Here is a 23,719-nt window from a genome sequence, read left to right as displayed (position 1 = left end):
CATCCCGCCTCTTGGCTCATCCTGGTCATCCATACAGCTGGGTGCAGGTAAGAGTTCCAGCTTCTACTGACACTGTACACAATTTTGAGACAGAAAGGCTGCCAAGAGAAAACACTATGCCCAGTTGGGTATGTCTTCTGTAAACAAAACAAAAATGCCTCCCAGAAAGCAGGGAGGTACATAGTGAAGTGAAGGTTTCAGCAGCAGGAGGACTGAGGGTCAGCTGTACCCAGAGGGCTCTGCAATACATGCACTTTCCATGTTTAGTCTTTAATGTGAAGGGGACTGGAAAGGAACGACCTGAGGCAAAGCCCTGCCAGCTCACAGGTTCTCCTGCATCCTATCATCTGTTTCCATCTCTGCTAGCTGCCTCCTCAATGCATTAACCTTTGCCTGAAGTTCTTTGTTGTATCTTATGATGTTGATCATTTCTTCATGGGCTTCGTCTAGAAACTTGGAAGGCCTGTTCCACCGAAGAAAGACACCTGAAAGCCCAGAGACAGCACAAGACAGAAGGGTTTCTTGTTAAAAGAAAGAACTGTTATTGATATACCATCAGCTCTCAAGTAACGTGCACACAGTTTATGCATTTTTTTTTTTTCTTACCCTCCCCCCTAAACAGCACTTAGAAATACTGACCCTCCTCTCCAAGTTCACCATCTATTAAACAAGGTTAATAAAATGAGGGGCATTGATTCCTTTCTTACATACAGATCAGAGCAACTCATATTCAGTCTACCCTGCCAAGACAGATAGTGGGATTGAGTGCACCCTCAGCCAGTTTGCAGATGACACCAAGCTGAGTAGTGTGGCTGACACGCCTGAGGGATGAGATGCCATCCAGAGGGACCTGGACAAGCTTGAGGAATGGGCCCAAGTGAACCTCATGAGGTTCAACAAGGCCAAGTGCAGGGTCCTGCCCCTGGGTCAGGGCAACCCCCGGTATCAGCACAGGCTGGGGGGTGGAGATGGAGAGCAGCCCCAGGGAGAAGGGCTTGGGGGTCCCGATGGGTGAAAAGCTGGACATGAGCCAGCAATGTGCGCTCACAGCCCAGAAACCACCTGTGTCCTGGGCTGCCCCCAAAGCCGCGTGGCCAGCAGGGCGAGGGAGGGGATTCTGCCCCTCTGCCCCGCTCTGGGGAGACCCCTCTGCAGTGCTGTGTCCAGCTCTGGAGCCCTCGGCACAGGAGAGACATGGACCTGCTGGAGCGGGGCCAGAGGAGGCCCCAGCGATGCTCCGAGGGCTGGAACAGCTCTGCTGGGAGGACAGGCTGGGAGAGCTGGGGGGGCTCAGCCTGGAGCAGAGAAGGCTCCGGGGAGACCTTAGTGCAGCTGCCAGGGCTTAAAGGGGGCTGATAAGAATGATGGGGACAGACTGTTTAGCAGGGCCTGTAGCAACAGGACAAGGGGTAACGGTTTTAAACTAAAAGAGGGGAGATTCAGACTAGATATAGGGAAGACATTTTCCATAATGTGGGTGTTGAACCCCTGGCCCAGGTTGCCCAGAGAGGTGGTCGATGCCCCATCCCTGGAAACAGCCCAGGTCAGGCTGGACAGGGCTCCGAGCAACCTGCTCTGGGTAAAGATGTCCCTGCTCGCTGCAGGGGGGTGGACTAGATGACCTTGAAAGGTCCCTTCCCACCCAAACTATTCTATCATTCTATGACAGCCTGCTTGCTTCACTGTAATTAACTCTTCAGTGTTGGATGGAGAACATATTGTACACAGGTTATCCTGACCAACATGGCCAACAATGGAAAAACAAAAGTCTTGGTTGATATGAACAAAAGCCCAAGGACTGAAGAACATCTATAGATTAAGCTATGTCACTGCAGAAATACTGTGCTGAGAAGTTAAATGGTACTAGTATGGCTCCCTGGCAAAGTAGCGTGTCACCAATCCTCAGAAGGAGAAAGCATTATGCCTCTGGGGATGGCACATGCCAAAAATATTTTGAAACAGTGTTCAAAGGGAGTGAGATCACCATCAGCTGAGACAGACTAGGCACAGAGCAGAGACAACAGGAGTGAACACTTAAAAAGCTTTACAAGTAGCCACAAAAATATATATTGTCTGTAACAGAAAAAGCAAGCCTGGCTTACCTTCCCAGAGCTGCAGGCTCTGTGGGGCAACAGAAGGCCAGATGACAAGGCTGTTGGCCTCAAAAAGAGGATTCTGGAATTTGCTCAGCTCTTCAGACCTGTTCACCCAGGACCACAGGGACATCGTCTTTTGTGGCAGCTTCAGTTTAGACCTAAAAAACCCATAGGAACAAGTTAGCTTTCACTTTTATACTGTAAAGACTCATTTTGTTTTGTCAGAACCCCACAGACTAGAATGCCACAAGCTTTCCCACCAGCCCAGACAATTCAGGCTAATCCCTTCAATACCTCTCATCAACATGGCACAGGGTACAAACCTAAAGCAATTTACTCAACCTGGCCAATTACAATTAATTTTGAAGAAAAGATGGGGAAATAACATTTATAAGTTGGGTGAAAGCTAGCTGCCTTCTGTCTAGATGAAGAATCAGTCACCTCCCCAAAACAATTCGACTGCCAGGCTTTGAAAAGGATCGAATGCCTGTGTTAAGATAGAGCTGGGAGGTGTGGTAGGTCTGCATCAAGGGAGGATCGTAGTGTGATTCTCAGCGTTCATTAAAGCAGTGTTATTGCTGGAATTGTGCAATGGGCACGTCTGATTAGGTCCCTCTGGTGGCAGGAAGCATCAGAGCACAGAGGGAGAGTGCTGTGTTCCTGGGTCAAACCCACCTCCAGGAGTTACACAGGGGTCTGTATTCCTTAGATTCTGGCAAACTTCATTCTGCTTGCACTAGCAAATTGAACTGCCACCCTGGCAGGGAATTCACCATCCCTGTGAATGCTTCAGGCAGTACAAGCTTAACATCAGACTTCAAACATTTTCTGTGCTCACAAGCTGACATGTTCAGATGTGACAGGCGGGTTATTACATGTAACATTCAATACTCTTTCAAATTTCATCTTATTAGTTTCAAGTCTAACTTGGTTTCACAGATGACCAGTTCAGCAGCCCTACAGAAGACAGAAGAGTCTCTTCTAAGCAAAGATTACTTTAAGGGCAGAGAGGTTTATAGGAAGCTTTAATTTGCCTTCCTTATCTATAATATCAGTTCTATTTTTCCCTTCTACTCATTCAGTGGTCTTTAGGTAAGCAGGAGACCATCAGACACGGTCCTACTGGAGTCAGGAGTCCTGAGAACAGAGCTGCCAAGTTCAAAACAGGAATCCAGACCTCTCCAGCAGCTGCCATCTGCCATGGGAGGCTCCAGTCCTCCAGGTCTCCACCCTGTTTACTACTCCCAGCAGCCCTACTCGGGGCATGCCTAGAGCTGCCCCACTGGTACAGCACAGCATCTAACCCAGGCTAGGATTCAGAAGCTAGGTGCTGGTCTGCTCAAGTACCTTAAACACCACAGGCTTGTAAGCAAGCTCAGCACAGGACCATCATTACCTGACAAGTTAAGACTCCAGCAGAACGCAGTCCTGGCTGCTTGCTTTCAAAGTTGCACGAGCATCCATCTGAGAGCTCATAGCATTTGCTCAAAATCTCAGCCAGGGCAGACTGCCAATTCACATTTCTCCGAGTCACAGGTTACGGCTGGAGTGATTTGTGGTCCTTCTGTTGAAGTTGTATTACTCCATGGCCAGAAAGAGCTCAAACCTAAATCAAGACTCTCATAGCTAAACAAGCAAAACTTTTGCCAAGGTTTAACTGTGAGGCAGATCCTTCTGGGAGAACCTCCTCCATGTTTTCCACTTTCAGCTGTTAGCAGATGATGCAAAAAACAAAGCCTTCCCTTCCTGGGGGTGTCAGGACCACCAGGCTACAGAGTCACGTTCCTCTCTGACAGTTAAGGTAAGAACCAGACTTTCCAGCTTCGGCCTCTGACTGCCTTGACCTTCTCTTCCAGGCCTGCAGAGACAAGTTTGCTTCCACAGCTATGACTCACGTCATTGTTAACTCTAGCTGTTTATTCTTTTATGGAAAGAGTTTCTGCGTAAGAGACTATATAAACTGGTGAAGGGGTGGAGATTTTTCAAGGCCACACAGGGAAACAGAAAAGACAGTCTAAGGTATTTGCTTGGACTTGGAGAAGACTAGTTCAACTCCCTGACCAAGCCACAGATTTCTTTAGTCACAGTGTCTCATTTGTCAGGGACAAGATCCCTCACATTGCAGCAGACTACGTAACTGCAACAAGAGCTCACCTGTGCTAGCAGAAACCACACAAGCACCTTCATCCTTTTTGAAAGAAAGACTTTTTTCCAGATACAGCCTGATATTTAAAGGGTTCAAAGCAAGCATCCTCACCAACCTTTCATTTTCGTTGTTTCCCAGGAAAGTCCCAAACTGTGAAGCGTAAGCATGTTCAAAGAGCATAATGAGGAACTGTTCGTTGAATTCAAAAGAGCAAGGGAACTGACGAAGGATTTGCCACACACAGTCCAAAAAGAGGAGAAACACTGGGGCCTCCCATTTCTGCTTGCTATTTGAATAGGCTGATTGGGCACAGCGCTGCTGAAAAGGGTGACCAGCCTATACATAAGAATCAGAGAGAGCATCACACACAAAGTAATGGGCTGTGAGTACATGTAGCAAAAAGACTTCAGAGCCAGTTCTGTCCATGCAACTATACTATTACTACTCTTTTCTACAACCGTAACTTCATCAAGCATCCAGTAACAAACTGCTAGCCACCATGACCAACTTTGCTGCCTTTTTCAGGCTATGTAAATAGCCCTGTATTTGATCAGAGAATTTTATCAAGAACAAACTGGTGTAGGTGCACTGAAAGACCACGCTGAGGATATTAGCTGCAAAGAGTACAAAGACTGCAACTAAGATTTTGTCTTTTAGTCTGAACTGTGTTCTCTAAAGAGATGTTCACCCTGAGCACACAAAATAGGCAGTTCCCCAAACCCCCAAAAAACTACCATGACAGGCAGAGACTCCAGTGGAGTACCAGAGGTACAAATGACTCAGTAATGATGTTGCTCTTAGGACAAAGGCTGTTCACACTAATCGGGACTGCACAAGGCCCAACCTGTTTGCTGCCTCTCAGGCTATTTCTCAATAGAAGTGTCATGGGAACAGATTGCCGTTTTGTCAACAGGCATTTCTTACCTGTAGCCACTCCCTCACCACAAGAGATTCAAAGCCACGTATGGTCCTGCACCTTGGATCCAAGATAATCTGTGCCAGAGAAGTTACCTGGAGTGTTGAATCAGTTCCTTCAGTCCCATGCACTAGCACTGATGCACCTTCCCTGTGAGAAAGGTAGAAAGGAACGGAAAGAGTGTGAATGAGCACAACACATCCCAAGGATGTATGCATCCCAGCGGATGCCAGCGCATCCCATGGACCCCAGTGTTGTTACCCTGACAATGCTGAGGTTTTGCTGGCTCTTTACCCCTTTATCTCTCCCATAAGCTTACTCCCCACCCCACATGGAAGCATACCACTTTCTCCATCTCAATCCTCACCAACACTAACTAGAGATCTGCATCACTTAAGGTTTAGTTTCTTGCTAAACGTTATGGAAATCCAGAGCCTTTGTCACGTTGACTGAAGATGCACAGTGAGATCTCTTTTGTGGTTCTCACTATTTTGAATTGGTACCCCTGTGAGATATAGCATGGAAATGCATCTCAAAATTTGCTTGTGTCATTTACTGTTTTGCTAAGCACTCCAAAATCTCCCCATGAGCACTGCAGTGAAGACATATCATCCTCCCAGATGCTCTGCAAAAACAATACTATGAGATTCTTACTCAACCCTGGGCTTATTTGCATTTGGGTTTCAACTGGGGTTTACTGCAAGAACAGTAAGTCAATAAGCCAGTTCAGGAGAAAGAAAGAAAGAGGAAAAAAAGCAGCAAAGCTTGGCCTCCAGAAAGGCAGCGGAGTTACTCTGCTGAGCAAGGAAGCTTGTCAAAGAGCCAAGCACAAAGGCTTCTCACTCACCAGCCAGCACAAGTGAATCAGCTGAATGATGTGAAGAGCAGAGGGAGCTCGGAGAGTTTGGGGCAGGAAGGTTTTGCACGTTGACTTAGCACACACAGCCCACATGCTGTCACTCTCCATATCCAGTGGGGACTGTCCAGGACAGCCAATTCCCTGCCTTCTTCCTCCACCCTAGGCTGTGTTTGGATACAATATCAGGATCTCATCCATGTGCTTCTGAAGGAAGGACTGGATGGTATTAAATGACATTAATTCCCCTTACTCTTCCCAAGCTTTGATGCAATATCTCATTTCTGCCAACATCCTTGCATTCAGAAAGATAATTAAATGCAGGTTTTAGTTCTTTCTGTGCAGAGACCCAGGCTAAACAACAAAGCATGGGTAAGAAAGATCAATCTAGAAAGCAAGTAACCCTGTAGATATTACTTGCTTTTTGAAGTGAAAAGCATTAAAATCTGTACCTTAAACACTGCAACATCTTTGTCTATAGTCCTATGTCTAAAACAAACCAAGTGCCTTTATGGTACAGATAATCTGCAGATACTTTCTCTCCTCCTCCCCCAGGCAGTGGCATATAAAGAGTCTGCATAACAGCCAAGCACAACTGCAAAGGCTAACTGCAATGCACTCCTCAAAGTGGGGCACACCAGGATAACGCTATTTTCACCTTTCATCTTTCAGGTCCCAGACCTTTAAGATGCTGCAAGATCTGCCCCAACCATTCCCTTCCTATGGCCAATATAACTGAACCATCCTTGTCAGCTCAGCTCTGATCTCCAGGCTTTGAATGAGATGGGCCAGGCACCCATGCTGAGCTGGCCTGCCACAGCTCCAGGTAAACAGAAAAAGCAAAGCTAAGGTTAAAAATGATGAAATTGTCCACTGTCCCAACAAGCCAGAAGAGTTTCATCATCAATCTTTCTCATTATACACATGCGGGAAAGAGTTACAGATAAAACTACTGATCAAGAGCAATCCTTTTCTGGCACAGTCAATAACTAAACAGGCACCGCCAGTGCTTTTAAAAAGCACAGCAGCTCATATTTTAATGCAGCAATGCTCTTTTACCAATGAGACGGCATTTCAGCCTACTTGTTTATCTGTATAACACGTCCCCTAGCTAGTAGGAAAAGCTAGGTTTTCCCTGTTTTGAGAAGGGTTTTCCTCTGAGCCACAAAGAAATCACATTTAGACCCATGCATTTCATCTTACAAACCTTGGCACCTGAGGTCTGAACACATTTTGATGACAAGTTAGCCACGTCAGCAGTATTTATTAAAGAAATGTCAGGTTAAAAGAGGTCACAGGCACTTAAAAGGGATGAATAGGATTGCTTACATAAAGCTATGGGGATAAAACTTTCAGAAGGAAAAAGCACTGGACCACTTCCTGGAGGAAACAAGAAAATGCCATTGTTTTAATCTCTAGAAGCAAGATGGGGTATTGGAAACTTTCAACTAAAAAAAGGACTTTAAAAAAAAGCAAACCTCTGTGTTCTCACTTTACTAGGCTACCAAACAACATTTTAGATGGGCGCATTCTAACCTAAACCTCCAATAAAAATAACTAAATCAGATTGGTCACATCAGACATAGGAATATACCTTAACTAGATGATCTAGTCCCTATTCTCTGTCAAGGTTTCCTCTCTCAGGCTTGCACTTCTCAAAATGCAAGCATGATTTATTGGAGGAACACTCCTTAACCATGATGAAACAGTATCTTGCATGGATACAAGAATGCCAGTTCACAGCAGCCAGCCACTAATACTGAAAGTGGAAATAGAGGTATTTAACAAGCAACCCGTAACCAGGGAATGAGAAACTCAAGGCTTTCTGAAAAAGATTTACCTGTCAATACACTGAGCAGCTAGACAAGCTGCAGTTAGTATCTCCTTGATGTGAGTCAGCCAGTTGGAAGCTTCCAGTTTACTGAGCCAGCGGTCCATATTGTGCGACTGGTCATTACAAGCTTCCACAAGTTTGATGAGGCTTTCTTGCAGAATATTGAACCTTTGGGAAAAGCAAAATATTATTGAAAACATAAGCAGTAACACAGCAACCAGGACAACACACTTACAGAAATATACTGATCTGAAAATAAAGCACTATGATTTATATGCAGTTATTTTAAAAAGTACAACCCTATAGAAGTCACATCTCCTCAACCAGCAAAACTGTTTCCACCAGGAACCCCAAGCCAGGGCTAACTGCTGGCAGAATACCACTCTTTGGATGTAAGTAGTCTTTTACCTTTCAAAACAAATTGCTTTGTAAGGCATTACAACAGTATGGCCTTTTCCTTACCTCACCTGAACTCTGTGTGTGTTGAGTGATATCTTACACTTTCCATGTAAAATGTGTTTCAGTCATCTCACTCCCATTACCAAATACAAGTGTGACTACAACCTAGCACAGACATTAGCAAGTGTCAGCCAAGCTTCAAGTGCTGCACCTTCATTCTCTGTACTACAGCAGAAGTTTTGGGGGAGTTTTAACCTGTACAGCTGCAACATTCATCTGAAAGCCACCCCCCACAAGGACACAACTCCACTGTAACACAGAAAAGTTTAAACTAGACTAAACTTCTCAATGTAGAACCACACTAAGATTAGTTTGGCTAATTTCTTAAGAATGCAAGAAAAACAGGGGGGAGGGAACACATTTCGTATCACTTCTGCATTTGTTGCATTACGTCCTCAAGCCCTGGAAAGCTGGTATTCAGCATGCAGCTAATAAAACCAGATGCTTCTCTGGTTTTGTTTCACACTATGCCTTCCAGGAGCACCAAACTACTGATGGATCAAATGCCTCTTAATGGTGATTCCAGCAGGTGCTCAGGTCTAATAGAGGATGCAGCTAGCAGACTAGATCTCAGAGAAGCCGACAAAGCCAAAGAGCATGAGATACTTAGTCTTTATATATTTTGTTTTATTCATTCCTCTCTGATGCTTATATCCACCTGTAAAATAATCAACATCAAAATCAAGTCCACATAAAATTTTTAGACACAAAACCAAATAGTTCAAAGCAACAGCCAGGAAATTCCTTATATTAGCTCCTCAAGACTGGCTTGAGGATGAGGGGAGGGACTGCTTCTCAATAGCTCCAGTTACATTACTGCAAGCCCACGTAGAAGGATTGCCAAAAGCTAAGGCTTAAGAGCAGTTGAACAACGCTGGACCAACAGTCTATTTAACTTAATAACTTGTCTCCAAATGACCAAACGGTATTAGATGTCCAGAGAAGAGTACTGGATAAGAGGACTGCGACTGCCACAGAACAAATCCTCACCTGCAGAAGTTTTCTGTCAAGGGACATGCTCATTCCTGTGCACTACTACAAAGGGGAGCACAGGAAGGCTGGAGTGCGGTTACAGACGGTCAGAGAAGGAGATGGCACAGGGAGGCTGCCTGATGTCTGAAACCTGCAGCAGGTTGTTCAGAACATGTAACCAAACACAGCTTTCAAAAGCCAAATATCTGTATCATCCACATACCCTGATTGTGCCAAAAAAGGAACACAACCCTGCTGACAAGAACCAGGATACTCAGCCACTTCTTACAGAAGCAAATACTTTATGGAGCTAACATGGCTCTGACAATGCAACCCTACAAAGCCAAGCACAGAGGAGAGCCTGTGTGATTTCACCCACCTCTCAATACATTTGTGAATCCTCCTCCACTGGGGATAGTGCACTTCTTGTTCAAAGCCCCCTCCTTTGGCTCTGGCCTGCTGGGCAACATTCAAGGACCTCGTATCAATGATGTAACCACGCTTGCCAGGCCGTAGCGTAGCGTTAATAAGCTTCTCATCTTCTTTACATCGTCTTCCATTCGTACCTGTAAGAGGCTGGCTACTTCGCATCATGACCTGTGGAGACAGATAACCATGAATTAGGCACTGGAAATGAGAGATTTAAGACTGAAAGCCACTGATCACTTCAGCTCCAAGCCAAGAATGGAGATTTAAACTCACTACGCAAAGGACACCCCTTCACTAGAGGATTTCTTAGGGGTCTGTAAATGTGGATTGCAAACCGATGCATTAGGTAACTGGGTCTCAATGCCAGGCACGGAGAATGGCTCTCTAGAGAAGCGTGCTGCTGAAACCCACACAAGGATGCTCCTGTTTTTCTTTAGAACTCAGGTCATTGTGACAATGCTTATAGGAGTGAGATAGCTCAGCCTTAAAAAGCTTCCTTTATCAGCTCAGGGGTAAAATTCAAGAGGAAGCCAGCTCTTCTCTGTGGAGTTGAACCAGCAAGCACAGCTCTCGCCCCACCTGACTTTCTACTTCTGTCTGCCTCAAGTTTGATCCATCGCATCTGGCCACAGATGTCCTCATCTGTACTGCCTGATGCACAGAAACATCTCTCCAGTTCTTTCTACAGCTGCTGTTCTCCCTTGCCCCGAATACTTCAGTTCTTTTAAGTGCAATCCCTTGCAGGGACTGAATTAATTTAAAAACAACCAAACAAATTAGAAATCCTTGAATTGAGCAATCACTTGGCAGGCCACTTTCTAAATCACAGGTGTCTTCTTCAAGGCTTTAACCCTTTAATTATTTCTGTAGTACCATCTCTGTGAGCCACTGAACTGGCTTGCTGTTGATGGCTCTTGTATAAACCAAAATTTTCAGGATTGTCATTCAGGCCTCTTCCCAACTGTTTTTCAAACACTCAAGTCATTCATGTGTTAAAGATGCCTATTAGGTACAGTATTATGCGGTGGCTAGACCAATAAACCCTAGGTCCACAGATTTATTAGCTGAGATTTCTCTTTAGTAAATGCCTTTCAATTCAGCAGGCACCCCACCAGCTCAAATGATAAGTAAAATGCAAGGGCAGCCAGTCAGCAACCCCAGCCACACTCAAGAACTCAGAGCCAGGAGAGCAACATGACAGACAGCATTACTGTCACAAGTTCAAGCACTCTGAGCCAAACTATTATATTCCTCACACTTGAAACATGCACAATTTGGAGAGATAATTGAACAAACTTTCTTTCAAGGGTTTTCAGTCAAGCTGAGAAAAAGCAGAAAGCACAACTGTTATGAAGTTGGTGGACGGCTGATTTTAAAGCAAAGCAAAAAACCCAAAGGTACTAAGTTGAACTAGACATCCTCTAATGAAGGGCTTACAAATCTTGGCTGCAGGAGGTGAGAACACATTAGAGCATTTGACTCAGAAGCCTGCATCAAGTTTACAAGCTGGAGGTTGGATATGCCAACATCCTCAGAACTGGTTACATCAGCAAGAGATGCAAGGTATTACTCAAAAATTTCATAAAGTGCATTTCTTAATTATAGCGTATCAGTCACTCAATTAGATTTTGGCTCATCAAAAGGTGGTAAAGTCTGCGCAACACCAAGAATTTGCTACTCCTGAAACATGTTATACTGACAGGCTCAGAGAACAGATTGTTCCAATCGCTTGTTCGACAGTTACACAGCAGAAGTGGTGCTGGCGCTGGGCACGCTTGCTGTCATCATGACTATTATGAAGGAGACAGCCCACCACCCAGAGACAAGACAATGCGGTTTCTGCCATCCTTTCAGCATGAGGCCTCTTGGCAGACAAAGCAAGTAAGGGTGCCAGCAGTAGCTTTACAAGTCTCATCTTGCTCTTACCGCTGTGAGCAAGCTCATGCCACATACGCGCCAAACAAGCGGATTAATAGCTATTTCTAGGATGGAGATTACTCATTCCATCACCCAGAACCAGTTTCACTGCATACACTTAATAAGTTGGAAAATAAAACAAGCAAACATCTCATGAACTGTATTAAATCTAGAGCACAAGTTGTTTTTTCATTAAACAAACAGATTCACAGACTTCCCTCAGGTACAACCATTACACAAATACAGCTTACCATCCCATTCTTCTTATGATAATAGCTGAGAACTGGGAAGCGACTGCCATGGCGAAACATGGCAACTTTCCGAAGCGCTTCATCATCAATGGATTTGGGGACAATGACAACTGGAGGGTAGGAGGGACAGACAGAGAATTCCTTATTGACGCAGCTGAGACGCCATTCATCTGTCTGAAAAAAGATAAGACCATAGAGGCTTTGGGTTACAAAACAGTAACGCCGTAACATACTAGGGAAGAGGAACTTCCATATTCAGAACAAAGCACGCACCGAGTAACATTGGTGATTTATTCTGTTTGCACCACAGATGAAAGTTCAGTTGTCGCTATTGGCATAATCACTTTTGTTCATCTGGGAATATGGATTCCCTGTAATAGCATAACTACACTAATGGGTCAGATCAAATCCAGTACCGTATCTTGCGTCCACCAAAACCAACATGGTGAAAGAGATGCTATTCAAGAAAAGCAAACAAACCTGGCCAACTGTCTGCAGCACACTCCTCATCCCCTACCTCTCAGATGTTGTATTACAGACATTAGAAGGTATATCCCTGCCTAGTCCTTTTAATACTCATTTATAGGTCTGCTGAGCAATTTTTCCCCACACACACACCCCTCAATGCTGCCTGCAATCATAATATCTTGTTGTAGAAGCTCCCCGAAGCTCATTACACAGCATGCAGATAAAGCTTATAGGCAATGGAAGAAATTACCAGGCGACTCTGATTCTTGAGGTGCAGGACTTGAACAATGGTTCCCCATCTGGTTTATCCACATCCTCAGCGAACGGCACAAAATAAGTCCACGTGGTCAGAAATGGGCAATTGTGGCTTTTAATTATTTCACAGGCATAGCAGACAGCATGTCTGCAGTATGCACTACAATATAACTTACTGCATTTGCAGATAGCTTCAATCTCATAGGAAGGAACAGCATGGTATGTCTCTCAGGGAGACCCCAGAACAGAAGTGTATTCCTACATCAACAGATTTAGGGAAAAAAAGGTTTAGATGCAGGTGACATAGGCTCAAACCTCTATCTGTGCTGACAGAGTTATTAACACTGTCCACAAGACAAAGGTGGCCAAGGGAGGCAAGAATGCCCACTAACTCCAGACGGTGAAGCTGCTTTGAGGTTAAAAATCAATTTAACATTTCCAACTTGGTTCTTTTCTATGGGCTCTGCTTTACATAAAGCAGTACAACTCTTCCACCAAAAGCACCTCCCGGAACCGGCACAGCATCTAAGCACAAAGGTCTCACCATGAACTCCTGTTACATAGTTTTTCAGCTTCCAACAGCCAAACACTTATGAAAGAAGTGCTGAAGATTGGCAGCCTGCACCCTCGCAGGCACTTGGCATGAGAACTCAGGCTACCTGATACCCCCTGGGTCAGACACAGGATTTGGCTCTATCTCAGGCAAAACTAAAGGTCAATGAACTGCCTCACTGACAAGGAGTCCTGGCTTACTGCAGTCCCAACTGGAACAGCTGACTCTGCCCTAACTGCAGCCTCAGATAAGTCCAGCCTTCATGGAGGGCTTGCTGCTTGCGGGCTAGTACCACACCACTGCCTGCTGCATTAAGGACATCATCCAGGTACATCAAATGGCCACGAGGCATATATTTTCCCCAGAGGCACACAGCAGAACCTTGCCTTAAGCTTGGCAGGGAACCGAATTCATGGTCCTCGACAGCAGGATGGGGGCTTGGCTGGGCTGTGTCTTCAGTCATTGCATCCTTATCCTGTATTCCTTATGGCCAACAAAACCTGCTGGTAGAAGCCTCGGTGGGGAAAATGACCCAGAAGCATCTATAACATCTTCTGATTTTAACAGCAGCATTAAATTCTTAAAAGTAACAGCAGAACAGCAGTCAAATTTGCCTGTAAAAGCTCCAGACACAGAGAAATTAAAATGTAATATATAAACCTTTTGAAGAGGAACAGGCAGCTGCTATCAAGGTATCTTTTCCTATTTTTTTTTATTTTTTAGTTCCTGCGCACTGACATGACACAGGTATGAGAAAGCAAACAAGACCTTAAGTAACTCCTCAGCTGAGGTGTTTTCAGTACAGACTGGGAAGCATTTGCGTGCTTCTGCAGCAGGCAGGGACCTCATACAGATGCCACGAAAAACTCTGCTCCTTTGCGCTCAAAGAAAGCTTCAGCTAGACAAAAACTGTAGGGGGATAAAGTAGGTATCACAGGAAACAAGAGAAGAGCATGACAGTTAAATTAAGTAAGAGAACACACAAAAAACCAACATCAGTTCAGATAGGTTGGTTTAGCATGCATTAATTACACAGCTCTGATCAAAGTAGGTCTCTTCCTCTTTCCTTTCTGCCAGAGGCTTACTACCTCTTGCCTTACACCTCTGACTGGTACCTGGTTATACTGGTACGATGGAAAACTAGGATCGATTCAGAAAGGTTTTCTGGCAATGAAGCCTTTCCATCAAAGGCTGAACAAAGCTGAACCAATTCACAACACTATTTCATCATCAGTAGATCCAAGGCACAGAATGTGTGGCACAGGAAACAGCAAAATTGCCCCTTTTGGAAGCAACCCAAGAAAAAGATGCTGGGAAAGATACAGGTTGTGTGTATCACCATCTTTAAGAACAGCAGTCGCTACCTGTATTCAGTAGCCTATCTGGACAGTCTTGCACCAGCCCCATTGTAAGCTCTTTTCATTATTCATTAGCCTCAAAACAGCTCTTCTGAACATCTACATTTTATAAAAAGCAGAGGTTCTCCCAGATGCAAAGTTAAATTGCCTCCAGCAATCACATCATAGGCAGAGATGAAAGAAGGTCTGGATCACATACGGGAGGCTGACTGGTCACAGCTCATGCTTTTAATGCACCAACAACAATTTTTTTTTTTTTTTATAGCTTTTTGGGGTGTCTGTATTAAATTACAGCAGATTTCATATGACGGTGTGCAATTTGTTTACAATGAAAAAAATACGCATGGATATAAAATGGAACTGAGATACCTTACTGCCACATAGGACGTAGAGAAGGCAAAACCAGAACTCTGCGGTATGCTTTTTGAGAGACTGGCTGTCACCGATATCACTACTATGAAAAGGAATGGAAGAGTATTGACCTGATTTATCTCCCACTTTAGTAATTTAACTCTGCCCATAACCTCCTCTCCTCACCATTTATAACACGAGACAGATGATACTGTTATGTCACCCAGTTATAATTTACTGTTACATGGGAAGGAGTAGGAGCGAGGCAGCGGTTAGCACTGTTTGCCTTCTGTAGCATAGCTACTTCTGTAGAGATCCAGTTAACCTCTGCAATGCCAGCTTCAGACTGCTAAAATATACTCCAACATGAATCAGATCATAGTAACACTCAACAATGCAAGTCTTTTCTTGGCTTTTCCTTGGGGTATGTCTGCAATTTGGAAGGAAAAACTGCCATTACTAACTGGAAGAGCGAGGTAACAGCAATTCAACTATGGGCAGCAGCAAGTGCAGATACAGGAAGCAGTAAGGACTGCAGTGAAAAAGAAGAGGTGGACCTCATCTTCAGATGTCACCAGATAAGTATGCTGCGTGAAACTCTGAGAAAGTACATAATTAACAGTTACTTCTTCCAGGAAGAGATCTGTACTTTAAGGAAATCAGAAAAAGTTAATTCCAGTTAAAGCTAGAAGCAGCAAAGGATTGGGGGCTAAGCAGAAAGGAGAGAGGACTCCAAATTAAAAAAGAAGTTAGTCAGAAGTATTTTTTTAAACACAGTACAGGATTAACTCTTACATGTCTACTTTTCTGGTCCTAGCACTTGTTTACTAGGAGATAAGTAAAAGTGAAGAAGATACTAGTTTTCAAACGTTACCAAAAGGCTATAACAACAGTTATCCTTCCTCCCAATTGCTAGGAGAGGTCGTTTTCCACAAAATAACATGAAACAATTCAAGTTCTACTAATAAGCCTTAAAAGTCAAGGAACCTGCTGGACCTTGATGGAATCTACAAAGCAGCAATGATGGAGGCCATTCCCAAGAAACAGGCAGAAGGCAACAAGCCCTGTTAGGAACAGATTGTGCATGGACAAGAAAAGCAGTATAACAACAGATGCAGGCAAAGATTGATGCTTGTCTGATAAGAGCAAAATATGGGCTATCCACACCATTGCAAACTGAGCCCAAACCCAGAAAATACAGGGTTTTTTTAATCTGCTGCTGGATAATAGGTAAAGCACAGCTGAACTGTCCAGAACCCTGAGCTCTTTCCTACAATAAAAAGGAAAGAAAAAGACAATGAAGAAATTGTGTGGCAATGAAATACCTACATGTTAATTATGCTGTTATTGTATAAACTTCTCTTCACTTAAAAAGCTGATTTTCCAAAGTTACAGTTTGCAGTATCCTACAGGTGTAGAAGCTGGCAGAAGAGAAACCACTCCACCCTGACCTATTAGGTCTTCTCTGACTCCTCAGAAAAATATAAAAACCTTGCATATACTCTAATTCCATTCAGTCACTCACTACTTATGCAGTAGCACAGTGAAGAATAAAATTTCTTTAACACACATTTCACCCGACATACCTATAACCAGTCCAAATCTTGTGTACTACCCAGTGCTTCAAACAAAAACAACACAAAACTAAAAGCTGGATGAGCAAACATTAACTATCCTGTGCATCTTTTACTCCATTCATATATTTGTCTATAGTATCTTTAAAGTCTCATGTCACAGTACAAAAATTTGGAGCCTACAGGCACTGCGGAGTTTTTGCTGTGACATTTTAGTGAAATGTTGAGCCAATTTCTTCAGATGACTTAATTCTCAGCAGAACTACTTTGGTGATACGTTGCATTTATCAGAACCGCAGTTCATGGAAAGCCACTTGACAAAAGCCCCGCTGACCTGGGCTGTAGGTTATTCCCAAGAAAATAAACAGGTAGCACACATGGCAACAGCCCTCAGCAAGTTGCAGCCCACTGAAACTTAATTCCTCCAATTTCTTTAGATCAAATAAAGTCATTTGCCTTAAGAGTTCTTCCCTTAACACCTTCATGGACTAAAAGCAAGAACGTTGTGATAACAGAGCAGCCTCCCTAATCCTGGAGCTCAGCTGCAGGGGCAAAGTGCTTAAGACTTTGCTATCAAATTCTAGGGGCAATGCTAGATGACACTTTGTCAGATCAATGCAATGGAGTAAAATCACATGGGGGGAATGTGTCTTGGGAGAAAAACACCACATTTGGCACAACATATGCCAACAGATAAATTATACAGTATAACAACATGATATATTATCTAAGTTTTTTAATGTATTACCTAACTTTTTTTAATCTTAACTTTTGTAGTTCTACTTTGCCATTACAGAATGTGTCAGAGTTTTACAACAACTCTCCTGTAGCAGACAAATGTAGAATTAATACATTACTAGAGCTGCAGTGTGGGTGAAATGCAGTTTTTGACAAGTTGTTACCGTATTGGGGAAGGTAAGGCATAACAGATTTGTTGGAGAGGGATGTAACCTTCTGAATTCTACTCATTTGACTTATGAGAGGTGACAAAAAAATAGAATCAGCTATTTCCTTGTTCTAGCCTGTCACATAAGAAAAGTTAATTACAGAACAACCATCAGAAGTGATTTGATCCCTGAAAACTAAAAAGGGTTTCAGATATTCAGGAAATGCAAATCATTTGAACAAGACTTTTGTCATCATTTTGTTAAAAAGGGGTTACATCTGAAGTTTTGGGTTAAAAGCCAAGAATTAAATCAATAGCTGTTAGACATGCATATTTTAAAGAAATTAATTATTGCCCTTGAAATGTAGCACTATAAAGTAATTAGGTCTTTAAATGTAAGCCTTCCAAGGAGCATATGTTCAGAAAGCCAAGAAATTCACAAATAAGCCATCAATGCATTTTTAAATCTCTGAAAGAAAAAGAAAAAAAAAAAGCATATCAATGGATCCATGTTAGCACCTGTATCATGCTGGTAAATACAACCATGAGAAGTGATTTGATGCCTGAAATTTAAAAAGGATTTCAGCTACACACAGGAAGCAAAATGTGAACAAAAGTTGAACCATCTCCTGCGATCTTTCATTGAGCTCCAAAGGATTTCCTTCCGCTGCCTTCAGTCCTGCTCTCACACTCCTCCCTTCTCACCAGATTGCACTTCAGCTTCTGGCCTTTTAATTCACATCAAAATGCCTGTAAGTTTCCTCTGCTGAGCTGGGAAAGCATCTGCTGCTTTGCCTCCAAACAGGAGAACTCTGATCACACATTTGGCTTCCCCAGCTGAAATCAAAACCAAAACTGTGGTGCTATTTATTATAACAGGTCAGTTTGTATGTCTTTTGACAGCAGATGAAGATAGGACCTGTGAGAATACTCTAATTATGAAGAAAAAATAGAAAGATCTCTGAACTCCTGTAATTTTCTAGTGATTTCATCATATGAATCTGGTCAAGCTAATCATATTATTCAGTTATTAGTCATAAACAGGAAATGATAAATGCTGCAGACAAGCTGGGTTGCAGATAAACAAAAAAAAAAATCAATGTTCTATGATGCTGTACTAATGGATCTGGTCTCAGAAACCTAAGATGATGCAGCAAGTGCACACATTTAATGTGAAACAAAGACTTGGAATACAGAGATGCTAACCCAAGGCACTATTAAAACAGGTAGGCTCCTGCAACCATGCCAGTTCCCACTGTATCAAATTCAGCATCCTAAAATGAAGTCTGAATAACAGATAAAACAGGCAATGCCACGAGAACAATTCCTACCCTACAGGTACCAAAATAATATCAACATGTGCTCACAGCACCTGGAAGAATAGGACTGGAAATTTACTGGTCTCTACACCCTCCGAATATTTCCCCAGCATGAACTAGAGCTAAAAGAGTTTCAAACTGGGCATCTACTGTTATCATCCTAGAGAGCTAAAAAAATCCTTAGCAATTTAAGAACAGCCTCATTTCAATTAAGGGGTTGACAAAGATTCATCCCACTCCAGATGCAAAGTCAAGTACAACAAACCCAGGCAAAAGGTCTTAAATTTGTTCTTACGAAAAAAATTTCCTACCTTCATGTCCTCCCAGGTAACTTTTAAATAGGCCTCGAAACTCCATTTGTACAAGGTGAAACACAAGCGCTAAATAGGAATATTTAGCGAATAAACAGAAATGCCTAATGTTTATTGCCTGACTATTTGAACAACACTCACTTTTCACGCAGGCACCAGACAGCTATTTTTACCATCCAAGACTTCCAGTCCAGATACTACTGGGTGAAGTACTTCACAAACTACTTGCACAAGTATATCTGAGTGCCTGTGCAAATCCTTAAGATCCAACTTACCACTGAACTGAGGAGCTCAAATTCTTGGTCAGGCAGAAAAGAGCGCCAGCCATCTTCAACAATTTCAAACATGGGCCGGTAGAAGAAGGGATACATGAGAGTAACAGAATCCAGGGTGGAAAGCGCCTGTGCGGGCAAGAGAAATAAACAGCTACTTAATTCAAACTGCTACTCTATTCCAAAAAAAACATACAGCAAATAGTTGTTGTCCTCTAATATTGGTGATGCAAACTTAAGCCACCCAAAAATATACGGCCATTAAGCTTGAAATACTAAGTTACCTGCAGGGTAGTTTAACACACATAAAAACCCAGTAGCACAAATAACAGCAGACTGCAACAGGCAATCTAACTGAAACTCAGGGTTTGTAGAGAAAGTGTCATTTCTGCAGGCTACACTACGAAACAGCACACCAAAGGACAAGAAGGATGCACGGTGAACAGGTATAACTAACAGAGCACATCCTACATGGCATTTACCCGATCACTAACAACAGAGCTTAAACTCAAGAACATCACTGAAAAGCTTCCTAACTGGGGAAAAAAAAAAAGCTGTTAAGGTTGAGGTCAGATCAAGATCTGAGAATGCAAGTGTTATTTATCATTATGAATTCTTACCTCAATAGAGCTAGCAATGTTCAAACACTCCTCCATTCCAGGTATATCCAGTTGAATGATTCGCAGATCTTTGCATTTTATAATGATGGTACCCAACGAGCCCAGAAACCTACAGCAAGACATGAAGAAAGAATCTCTTAAGAACAGGATCTTCTAGGTATGAAGAGGTATTACAGCTCTTCCTACAACACATGCCTACAGGACAAAATTCCATTAGTATTACTAATTACCTGAAATATCATCTTTCAAAAAAGATAAACAAAGCCACCTCTTTATTTGGTATTAGCAAGTTGTGGCCCACTTCTTTTTTTAAATTACATCCTTGTGATATGGCAGTGAGTGGAAATAAGTGTTATGAGATAAAGAGAAGCTAGAAGGAAAACTTCTTTAAGAGATGAAAGAGAAAAGGTGTGTTCAGGTATTTTCTGATAGTACTGGAAGGTTCAGATGGAAGTCAATGCATTGAAACTTTGAGGATTGTTAAAAACATTTAATTTTTAAAATAACATTTTAGTCCCACTGCATTATACTCCCTTGTCTTTAACAAGAAAGTTTGGTTTCTGATACCTGTAGTGCCATGGAGCTATTTGCTCTGCAGACCTCAGAGAAGTTATGGTCTTATCACCACTGGTTGCAACTCAAGTCAACTCAGAAAAAAAAAAAACCCTCTACATCACAGAACACAGCTCACAGGCGCCCTCTCCAGCCTTCCTTTGCTACCCGAAAGCAGGATGATGCTTGAAGAGAAAGCAAGTGTTTTCTTTATGTTAACTAGCCACTAGTGTCCACAGGAATGATGCAGATTTTAGTTCACGGAGCAGTGAGCTAAGGAAAAGCAGCTGGGTCTCCTCATACACCACAGGAGGGCTTGCAGCAGCCAAAGGTGATGCAAGAAGCAGAAGCAGGCAAGACCCGAAGGACCAAGTTTCAGTCCCTCATGGCCTAACCCTCAGTCAGACCATGCATGAACAAGGGCAGAGCTGTCCATGCTCCAAGAGGAGACCTGTTGCTAAGCTTTGGGTTGCTTCACCTGTGCTACAAAAGGTGCCTGTAATTTATTTTAGAATTATTATTACAGCTGAAAGGTTATTATCTATTTCTTCTGTGACAAGAAAGGTTAACATGCAGAACCAATTATCATTTGAGTAATGCTGAAGGAAGAACTACAGACTTTTTGACAGAAAAGTTCTGTAACTCCAGCACAGCCAGTCTGTGCATCATTTGACCTCACAGATCCCCAACGTCATAACACAGTGCAGCTACGACACATCACCAGGGCTATGTTTCCTCTCCATGTTTCTCTAAGAAAAAAGACCACGGGAGATCACTAGAGACTGTTCCACTTCTCAACAAAATCTACAGGTCATACTGAAGTCACCTGAAAAGCTACAAAAATTTAAGCAGCAGTTTGATGACCATCTGATAATTACGGAAAACACTGTTACATACAAAAGACACTCATATCATAAAAGCGGAGGAAGAGATTTTACGAACATGGCACAGTGTCGTAGTTGTTGTACACTAATTGTAGAATCTTTGGGTGAGAAGGGACCTTTCAAGGCCATCTAGTCCAACCCGGTGCAGTGAGCAGGGACATCTTCAACCAGAGCAGGTTGCTCAGAGCCCCGTCCAACCTGACCTGGGGCGTTGCCAGGGATGGGGCATCAACCACCTCTCTGGGCAACCTGAGCCAGGGTTTCACCACCCTCGTTGTGAAAAATTTCTTCCTTAGATCTAGTCCAAATAACCTGAAGTAACGCCAAACTGGACCTTTCTACAACCTATATTGGCTTAAAAGTCTTGTTACTCTATTCTCTCTAGCACTGAGGACATAATAGTATCCTTTTATATGGCAGATTTTAATTGCCGTAACATTCACACAAAGCTACTCTCAGGGACAGAGGGGTTTACTCCAGAGACCTTCTAGAAACTAGGGCTGGCAATAAGGGCTGCAAGTATCTCCAGACATAGCTAACTGTAATAAATCATGTACAGAGCTAGCAATGCACTACTCCCTCACCATAACTTAAAACCTTCCTTGCTCATTTGGTATTAACTTACATTGTAACTGCAACTAAGCTCATTAAAAAGAAAGAAAGAAAAGCTTGCCTATAATAATTTTCAAAACGGAGCTACGGCTGGTTTAGTACAAGCAGTAGGAAGGAGATGAGGCCAAACCACCCTGATGACTGAGCAGTACTAGATGGGAACAGATTTCCCGAGGTTTCCACCAGTCGGTTTCTCTCCACCCTGAGGCCAAGATGCAGCATTTCTCAGAAACACTCAAAGAAATCAGGAATATGGGAAAAAACTTAAGCAGCATCCAATACTGCACCCATTCTCAGATTCTGAGGCAATCTGATATTTTTAATTGCTACTGCTTGATTTTCCGAGTCTTGCTGGCAGAGAGAAAAATCTATTCTTCCAGAGTACCTTAAAAGGCAAGGAAAACAGGGGGTGGACTTTGTAATTAACAAAAAAAAATATTCTGAGCAACCTGAAAAAAAGGCCAAGGTGAGGAAGCAGAAGACAATGACCAGGTGAGATGGGACTGCCACTCAACAAGGGAAACGTGACAGGGCAACGGTACACGTGAAGCAGACAGAAGTGACGGTGAGAAGATTAATCTCTGAAGTCCCTGCAACAAAAGGGGATGGGCAAGAGTAAAATGGAGTGCGGCAGCTGTAACTCAGCTCTACCACATCAGTCCCACAAGGAGTACGCTGCCAAAGCGTTACTTGGAGTAAGGGGATGATAGTGTCGAGCAGCAGGAGACTGATCTGGGACTGAGAAGGTCCTGAATCCACTTCTGCCATCAGCTCTGCTGGGTGACCCAAGACAAGTCATTTCATCAGTGCCCCAGCTTCCAGCTCACTTGAATGGTAGTAGAGATGCATCCTTTATAAAGTGTTTTAAGAGCTACTGATGTAATCCACTGAACAATTAACAGAGAATATTGTTGACAAAAGTGTTTAAACACAAAAAATCCAACTCTATATATGCCAAAAAAAAAAATCTTAAGATGCAACAGTCAAATATCGATATCCAAACAGAATGAGAATCAACCTGCCAGTGCCAATATTCTGCCCCAGGCTCTAACCGACTGTCCTTTCTCCTCTCCAGACCTGGATTTGGGACAGCTGAGGTGTGAGCCAGTCTTGGCAACCATTTTTCAACCCATCATGAAGCACAAACAATTAGCTATGGATAGGCAGCGAAATTAGGAGGCATACCTTTTCTCAATAGAATCAATATTGGAGTGCAGCAGCCACAGCTCCTCAGCATTATCTTGACGCCGTGAAGAAAAAATGAGATGATGGCCAGTCAAACACAGTGTCCCCTCCACGGCTGGGTAGAAAGGGCGGTGCAGGATGACATTGTCCGCTCGAGGGGTCTTGATCAACTCGGCAAATTCCATGCTTGCTTGCAGAACGGAATGGGCCTGGGGAGGCCTTCACCACAAAAACTGGAGAGGTGACCTCAGCAACGCCAACAGGAACGGGATGGAGAACCTGGGACAAGCTCGGGGTGGCCTACCACCGGCAGGCAGCCCCGTGCGATGCCACCGAAGGCAGGTGGGGGCATAAGCCAAGGGGAATCCCTGTCTCCCGGCACGCTGGAGAGAGCCAGCCCGATGCCGGGGCGACGGGGAGGGAAGGATGATGGGGGGAGAAGGGAGGAGCGGGGGGATACCACAACCCCCGCTCAGAGAAGGCCGACGCCCCTCGCAGGGCTCTCGCTCCCAGCGGGACTGCCAGGCCTGACCAAGGGACACACTCGGCGACTGACAGAGAGGAGACCGGGGGGCGGCGCAGGGAGACCTTGGTGCTTGACAAAGATTCAGGGAAGCGCGGGGGCCCGGCGCAGACGGCCGAG

General features: G+C 43.6%; 1 protein-coding gene across 1 annotated transcript; it reads right to left on the bottom strand.

Annotated features, from left to right (window-relative positions):
• Window positions 1-321: 321 nt before the first annotated feature.
• Window positions 322-23,261, bottom strand: MTMR9 (myotubularin related protein 9; the record flags this gene model as incomplete). Its single annotated transcript, XM_081997082.1, has 10 exons — window positions 322-485; window positions 2,103-2,254; window positions 4,358-4,578; window positions 5,167-5,308; window positions 7,855-8,016; window positions 9,659-9,876; window positions 11,877-12,050; window positions 19,227-19,352; window positions 19,844-19,952; window positions 23,077-23,261. The coding sequence occupies 10 exons, from the start codon at window positions 23,259-23,261 to the stop codon at window positions 322-324; spliced, it is 1,653 nt and encodes a 550-aa protein (XP_081853208.1).
• Between the last annotated feature and the right edge of the window lie 458 nt (window positions 23,262-23,719).

The sequence above is a fragment of the Phaethon aethereus genome (assembly GCF_964289735.1).
Source record: "Phaethon aethereus genome assembly, chromosome: 3".
Taxonomy (NCBI): Eukaryota; Metazoa; Chordata; class Aves; order Phaethontiformes; family Phaethontidae; genus Phaethon; species Phaethon aethereus.
The sequence above is the reverse complement of the archived record's forward strand: the minus strand, read 5'-3'. Positions and strand labels throughout refer to the sequence as shown.